Genomic DNA, 7977 nt, shown 5'->3' on the forward strand with positions numbered 1-7977 from the left:
CGTTTGTTTGTATGACGTTGTGTCCCCTCTTCACTGTGTATGTAAGTCTTTGTTCATTACCACGTCGTCGCCGTCTCTTTTTGTCCTTAAAGGATCAATAAGCATAATCAATCATTCCTGCATCATTTTTCTGTGCAAATTGGGTTCTTTTTTGTTGTGAATTGAATTGATTTTCTAATTGAATTAATTTTTTGTCGTTAGCTACTTTGTTGTTCGGTAATTTGATGCCACTGTATGAAAAGTTTTGAGTATTTTCTGGTTCTGCTGTATAATATTTAATCGTTATGCTACAAATACCAAGAATTGGATTATGGCCTGCTAGGCGGGTGTTTTGCCATATAACACTTCATTAGGTTCTAATGCGGTATTCAATAGAATGTTTTAGTTGGTACACATATGATATTATATGATATTGTGTTCTGTTGTTAGAGTCGATGGAATGAGGTCAATTGTCATTTGAAAGTTGAAGATAGGATTGGTCACTACTTGGATATAGACTATGGTGGTTGCCAATTGTCAATGTTTTACTTTTTTATATTGCTAGTCGTAGGCTTGTGAGGGTAAGCACCAAATATTGTGCTTGAAGTTCCAGAAATTACTATAGTCAAGATCAAGTAGTTAAACAATGTTTTTGATGGTGTGTTGAATCGATATCAACATTGCTACTAATATTTTGGTTCTTTTCTGCTATGTGTATGCTGTTGATTTTCTGGTTTTTCTATTACTTTGATTGTAGTATCTTCAATTCATGTTTGTGTTGAATAATATTGTAACTATTTGTACGTAGTGATAAGGACTGATAAAATCCGATCAACAATTTGATAAGGAGTCAGTGATGCAAAGGAACATTACCAAATTGGGTTACTCATGGAATTTGTGATGATGTTATCACAATAAAATGAACCGGTAGTTTCTCAATGTAGAAACTTGCAAATCGGTTGCAAGGAAAAAAAAACGAGTGTGCATTAGGATTATATAATCATAACTGATTTTGTTAAAGTCTTTCTAGGGAAAAAACCCAATGGAAACTAATTCTAGTGAAGGCAAAATAGTAGGACATTCAACATTGAAATCAACAATGTATTGCATGAAAGAGTGTATATGTACCTTTCTTGTGTGAATCCTTTGCAATGTAAATTTTAGACACGGTTATTTATTTCTCCCATGATGAAGGAAAAACCTATGGTGAAGGAAAAAAGTGTAGCACATATTTATTTCTCCCCCTCAACCAAACAATCATTTTTGAAACTATGAAGACCAATTTTAATTACCATTTGATCAAAAAATTTACTTCGGAGTTACTTTGTAAAAAGCTCTTAAAGATTAACCCCTAGACTGATTTGCTGAATGTTTATATCACTACTCTTTCAAAGATCATAAGTCTAAAATAACTTTTGATGAATATGTTGAGGGATAAATCCTCTTGAAGAACATATCAAATTCAATGGAAATAACATCACAGGGCAAGTTTGATTGAATTCAGGGTCCTACAACCTATCATATCATACTTATTATAAAAGCCAATTAGGTCAAGCAAATGCTTAACCCTAATTGCTTTTGTGTTTTCCCTCCCAAACATATCTCCTAGGTGTCTTATGCAAGCTTTGGTACCATCATTTAATGCTGATTTCAAGTTTTCAAATTTGAATTTCCCTCTCAAGTGTGGATATGTCATCATTAAAGTCTCCTTGGTGTGTTATGCAAGCTTTGGTATCATCATTTAATGCTGATTTCAAGTTTTCAAATTTGAATTTCCCTTCCAAGTGTGGACATGTCATCATTAAAGTCTACTTTGTGCTGCCAACTACTCCCTCCGTATTTAAATATAAGCAAATTTTGACTTTTAGATTCATTCAATTAATGATGTATGTAGTCTATAATATAAACCACATACATTATTAATTGAATGAACTTAAAAGTCAAAATTTGCTTATATTTAAATACGGAGGGAGTACTCCACTTAATACATCATATTAATGTTTAAACTTAAGAGGCCACACGCATAGAAATCTTGCTACCCTCCTTCAATCCTTTTGTCTTGCCAAAATCAGCAGCATACTACCATGTCTTACCGTGAGTTTGAAACTCTACTTGCAACCTCGTGGTGTTTTTGTTTATTGATGCACTTCCTTTACATTGCTCTTTTTTGCCGTTGTTTAGAAAAGTTTAATTGACGTGTTTTTTTTTTAATAATAAATTTCTTTAGATCGATTCACATACTAAGGTCATATGATACTGTTGTTTGTTAGTTTCTGTATTTTTATTGTTTATTGATGCACTTCGTTTACAATGCTCTTTTTGACGCTATTTAGTGAAGTTTAATTGACATTGCATTTTTTTTTGTTATGCAATATGTGTCGCATGGTTATATGCTTTTGAGTACAAACCTTACAAAAGACATTGGTTATGAGTTGTACCATTATGTAACTTTGGTGGATCCAAAATGCAATCAATTCGAAGTAATCGTCGATGAAATTGAGTTTTGATGAGTATTACAACAACATTATGTTTGGAGGAGCTTGGGTGAGGTTCTGAAATTCGCGTAAGCTGTACAAAGGACAGGGCATAAAGCTTGGAGCAGGTGCCAGAGGTCGTAATGATGTGCTTTATGTAGCATTGGACAAATGAGTTCTTCTCCTTATGTGAGAATTTCCAAGAATTTGATTTTGCTGCTATTTTGATTGTTATGTATAAGACTTTCTCCAAGCTTATATTATGTATTATTTTAGTAAGATGGTTATGTACTTTTTCTATACTTTTTATTGCACGGCTGCGGTTCACTTCAACATGTTTTTTATTTTTATAACTATTTAATATATCTATATGAAATATTGCTTAATGGTGTAATTGATAATTAGACCATCTCCAATGGCCAATTTAATGAGACATTCAACACCAATTTCCCCTCCAATGGTGTGTTTAAAGTGTGTTGAATGGTGGAAGAGAAGAGAGAGAAGGTGAACCGATTCAACACAATTGAACCCTGCCAGGCCGAACACGTGGCGACGCGGAATTGGCCCAAAACGGGCGCGTGCGTTACACGCGCAGACAAGGCGCGTGACGCGTCAGACGTGCGGAGAGAGAATGACTTTTTGGATAGATAATGACACGTGGCGCATTTTAATTGGCTGTCTGGATTCTTTTCATTTTAATAATTTGACCTCAATTATTTCGTTGTAAATTAATTTAAAAAAAAAAAATTACCAAAATTCATGATTTTTTCCCCTCTATAAATAGAGACTTGGATCATTTGATTTGGACACAGAAAAAAAAACCAAGTTTTTCACTATCTTCATCTTATTATTATCTTTCTATTAGCAAACTAAGTGAAGTTTTAATCTTATTTGTTGTGAAATGGATCCCAATAATAACCATTTCAACACCCAAAATTTTTCTAATTACCCATATAACTACGAAAATCCCAACAATTATCCAAATCCAAATCAATTTTATAACCAACGTCCTCAAAACATACATCAAAACGTACCTAATTTTGGTTTTTCACCAAATTTCAACCAGTCATCCTCTGTTCCAAACTTTCATCCATATTATGGATCTATGATGAGATATCCATCTCAAACACCCCCGTTTAATGGTTATATGCCAATGGGGAATGAAAATTTTCCTAGTGTTGATGCAAACCAATATCCTGAATTTTCAACACAAATAACTCCTGGTGGCATGGCAGTTGCTGATGAAGTCACTCCAGAAGATTCAACTCCTAAGAGCAAGAGAAGTAAGGAACCAGCATGGAACATTCAACAAAATTTGGTTCTAATTAGTGCATGGATTAAATATGGAACAAGCAGTGTTGTCGGGAGAAATCAGAGAGGAGAAACATATTGGGGTAAAATTGCTGAGTATTGTAATGAGTATTGCTCATTCGATTCTCCCCGCGATCTAGTTGCCTGCCGAAACCGTTTTAATTATATGAGCAAAATAATAAATAAATGGATTGGTGCTTATGAAAGCGCTAAGCGTATGCAAGGAAGCGGTTGGTCGGAAGATGATGTTTTGACAAAAGCGCAGGAATTATTTGCAGGTGGGAAGAATATTCAATTTACTTTGAATGAAGAATGGCACGCTCTCCGTGATCAACCACGTTATGGTAGTCAGATGGGAGGAAATGTTGGGTCAGGGAGTAGTGGATCTAAGAGATCTCACGAGGACTCTGTAGGATCTAGTGCTCGTCCAATGGGTAGGGAGGCAGCTAAAAAAAAAGGTAAAATGAAAAGCAAGGGCGAGACATTGGAGAAGGTGGAAAAGGAATGAGTTCAATTCAAAGAATTAAAAGGGCAAGAGATTGAACAATTGAAAGAGTTAAATTTGGTGAAACAACAGAAAAACAAGTTGCTGCAAGAAAAGACTCAAGCTAAAAAAATGAAAATGTATCTAAAGTTAAGGGACGAAGAGCATCTCGATGACCGGAAGAAGGAGCTGTTGGAGAAGTTGGAGCGTGAGCTGTTTGAAAATTAATTTTAATCAAATATTTGTTTGTATTCAGTCAACATTATCAGTGTTGTCTAGTCCCGACTGTTTGCTTTAATATTTGTCAGTGTTGTCTAGTCCGTAGTGTTTGCTTTAATAATTATCAGAGTGTTGTCTAGTCCTCACTGTTTGCTTTAATAATTATCAGTGTTGTCTAGTTCCGACTGTTTGCTTTAATATTTGTCAGTGTTGTCTAAAAATACTAAAAAATAAATAGTTAATTGTATTATTTTAATTTAATTATAATCGATAATTTTATGTAATTATAAAAACAAAAATTAAATAAGAATAAAAAATAAAAAATGATGGGGTAGAGTGTTGAATGAAAAACCATTGGAGAGGGTAAAAGTTGAATGAGTGTTGAATAAGAGAGAGAAAATGATGTGGAGTGTTGGGAATTAAAAAAGTGGTGTTGAATGGTGAAAACCATTGGAGATGGTCTTAGTGGCAACTGTAGAAAATAGATGTAGTAGTTACATTTTCGAGATTTTTGTAGATATTGAATAGCATAAGTTCTAGAACCTAACCAAGGTCTTAAACTCACAATTATCTTTCTAACCATAGCTATAATGTCACGACAGATTAAGCTATCTAACGCTTCATATTCAATGCACATTGATGCTCTCCATCTTTAATGATACAAATAACGTATCTCAAAAAAATGTCATGTAAGTTGTTACTATTACTATTAGGGCAGTGCTAACCGGTGCCCCCGGGCACCGGATAAAGAACAATAAATAGACAATAAATAAATGGATCTCACTTGGTTTACCTTAATTAAAGTGTAAAATATTTCAACTAATTAAAATTAATAAATGTTATATTCAATATCTCTCTCCCATCATCAATACCATATTCAATCTTTTTTTTCTTTTTATCTTTCAAAAAATAAAATATTCAATTTTTTTTTACGCTACATTCAATTTATTAGGTATTATTCAAAAAAAAATTGTTCTTTTTTTTACATCTTGTCTTTATGTTTTTTTTTTTTTTTTTATATTATCGTTTTTATTTGTAGATGATAAATAACATAATTGATGATGTTAGTGCTACAAAAACAAACAATAAATACAACTATATCTCATTTTAATTAGTTGATTTATATCTCACTTTAATTTAGGTAAACCAATTGAAATCCATTTATTTATTGCCTATTTATTATTTCTTATCTAGTGCCCCGAGGGCACTGATTAGCAGCACCCTTATTATTAATATAGATAGATTAGATGGACATAATAATAATTAATAAGAGTTTCAAGTAGGTCTGCAATTGTTATAATAAATGTGTGCATAAAACGAATAGTCGTTATTGTATTGAGATACACAAAGCACGTATATATCAGCAAGCAAGCATGCACTGCTTTTACATCTATAATTGTGTAGTACTTATGATATGAGCCGCAATTGTTATTGGGAGGACTCCACACGTGCGTGTGTGTGTGCACGCGCGCTTAACTGATGGACAACTAAACGACATTGCAAAAAATGAACCATTGACTTTGTTATCTAAAGCATAGAAGGAAAAAAACCAAACTGAGCACGAAATGGGCAACAAGTTTCACAAGAATCCCCTAAAGAGAATCATTGTATTCATATGAGACAAAAAAGCCGTAGTATAAGTTCGCGCACTCCTTTTTCCGATATCACTAATGGAAAGCAATAATAATATTATAAGTTATAATGAGCACAAAGAATTCTATTGCGACTATTGTCGAAATCACCTATCCAAGTATATTAGATAGCATGACTGATATAGCTTATTTTCAAGACAAGGCCATATTAACTACAAAGAATTCAATTGTCAAACAAATAAACGATTATATGTTTGGATTTGATTCCAGGCAAATAAATTGTGAAGGTATGACAACTATTCAAACCAGAATTCTTTGTGTAATAGCATTTATTTTCGTTTTACACAAATAAATATGTTTGCATGGGAGGAGGATCTTTTGTGGGAGTGTGTAACTAGAGTTCTCTATTAAGCTATTTATGACCTCTTTTTGATTTTAAATTCTTTAAGCTATAAAATATTACTTACATTGATTCGGTTATAACCAATTGACTTATTAATATAGGAAGAGACTAATAATCGTAACTTTAAACGCGTATGTGTAAACTGGTAGGACCCGGAGCACAGGTTGATGGTCTAGTTGAAAGAATGGTTATAAAGATTGACTAGGTAATGAAAAATACAACGAAGGATAAGTTCCAAAATTATATTTTATTGAATAAACACCAAATTTGCAAAACCATACAAAAATAAGCTTAGATCCATAATCAATTGAAAGAAAGAAGATTGTTGAATGGAGAGAGATATTGGTTTCCCCGAGTTGGCTAGAAAAACTTGTGAATAAGTGACTATATCTTTTTTTTAAAGGAAGTGATTATATCTCTAGAGGTGAATATATTAGTGTCATACATGAAATTCCAATTTTATCTTTGGGTAGTGATTGTCACGTCATCGAATTAGTGATGTGGCAGTGATTAAGTTGGTTAAATGACGAAATTTTAAATGATTAATGATTGCAAGACTAGTTTGCAAGGATTAACGAATACGGAGACCAATTTTTAAACGACCCCTAATTGCAAGAATAAAATACATATTTAAGCCACTGTTCTTTTGTGATACTTTTGAACTTACTTGGATGAGATTCATTTTTTTTCTTCCACAGGGATGGCTTCTTGTCCAAAGGATTTAAATTGAGATTGTAAGGGATGGAAGGACCTGTGATGTGTCAGCTGAAAGATGGATGCTAGAGTTGTTTCTTTGATGTAATTAGTCACCTTGGTTTGCAGGAAAGGTTGAATTGATAATGAATGGAACTGCACCCATTTCTATGGCTCATTTTGAATTGTTGAGATCACACTTATCACTGAAGAATTTGATGAATCCTCTCTCCCTCTGGCCTTTCTAAAAGGATCTTCTGCCTTTATCTTTTACTTCTAGACTCTAGTACTGTTGAGAAAATATGGAAGCACAATGAGGATGATTATTGTATAAAAAGTATCTTTTATTTCGATTATCTCTAAATTCCAAACACAGCATGCTTATGAAAGCACAATGAGGTTGGTTATAGTATGAAAAGTATTGCTCCTTTCGTGCACATTTGTTTGTGTGTGACGTTGTGTCTCCTCTTTAGTTTTTTATATTGCTGGTAATAGGGAAAAGTATTGCTGGTAATTATGATCTTGACCAATCTAAGAATGGGGAAAAGGTACCAGATTCAAAGAAAATTTATCCTTTGTTATCTTGACTGTCAGAAATTGCAATTATATTTTGAATTTGGCGGCAATTTCTTGAATCATGACTACATGGAAGATCTTGCCGCCTGCAGATCCATAGTTGGTGCACTGTTGCATGTGACCATAACTAGACTAGAAATTGTATATGCTGCCGGTTTGTAGCTCAACCCCTGCAGAATTATTATATTGCCGTATAGTGAATTTCAAGATGTCTTAAAAGGAAAGACTCTGGATCTTGGTTTAGTT

General features: G+C 33.3%; 1 protein-coding gene across 1 annotated transcript; it reads left to right on the forward strand.

The window, feature by feature from the left end:
* Nucleotides 1-3606: 3606 nt before the first annotated feature.
* On the forward strand, nucleotides 3607-4272 carry LOC112419324 (glutathione S-transferase T3-like). Its single transcript, XM_024776899.1, has one exon. It carries the CDS (start codon nucleotides 3607-3609, stop codon nucleotides 4270-4272), a length of 666 nt encoding a protein of 221 aa, XP_024632667.1.
* Nucleotides 4273-7977: the final 3705 nt, after the last annotated feature.

Source organism: Medicago truncatula, chromosome 2 (assembly GCF_003473485.1).
Source record: "Medicago truncatula cultivar Jemalong A17 chromosome 2, MtrunA17r5.0-ANR, whole genome shotgun sequence".
Taxonomy (NCBI): domain Eukaryota; kingdom Viridiplantae; phylum Streptophyta; class Magnoliopsida; order Fabales; family Fabaceae; genus Medicago; species Medicago truncatula.

What these genes read in the sequence shown, in the direction of transcription:
- LOC112419324 (XM_024776899.1), top strand. Translation starts at nt 3,607, where the DNA reads ATGGGGAATGAAAATTTTCCTAGTGTTGATGCAAACCAATATCCTGAA.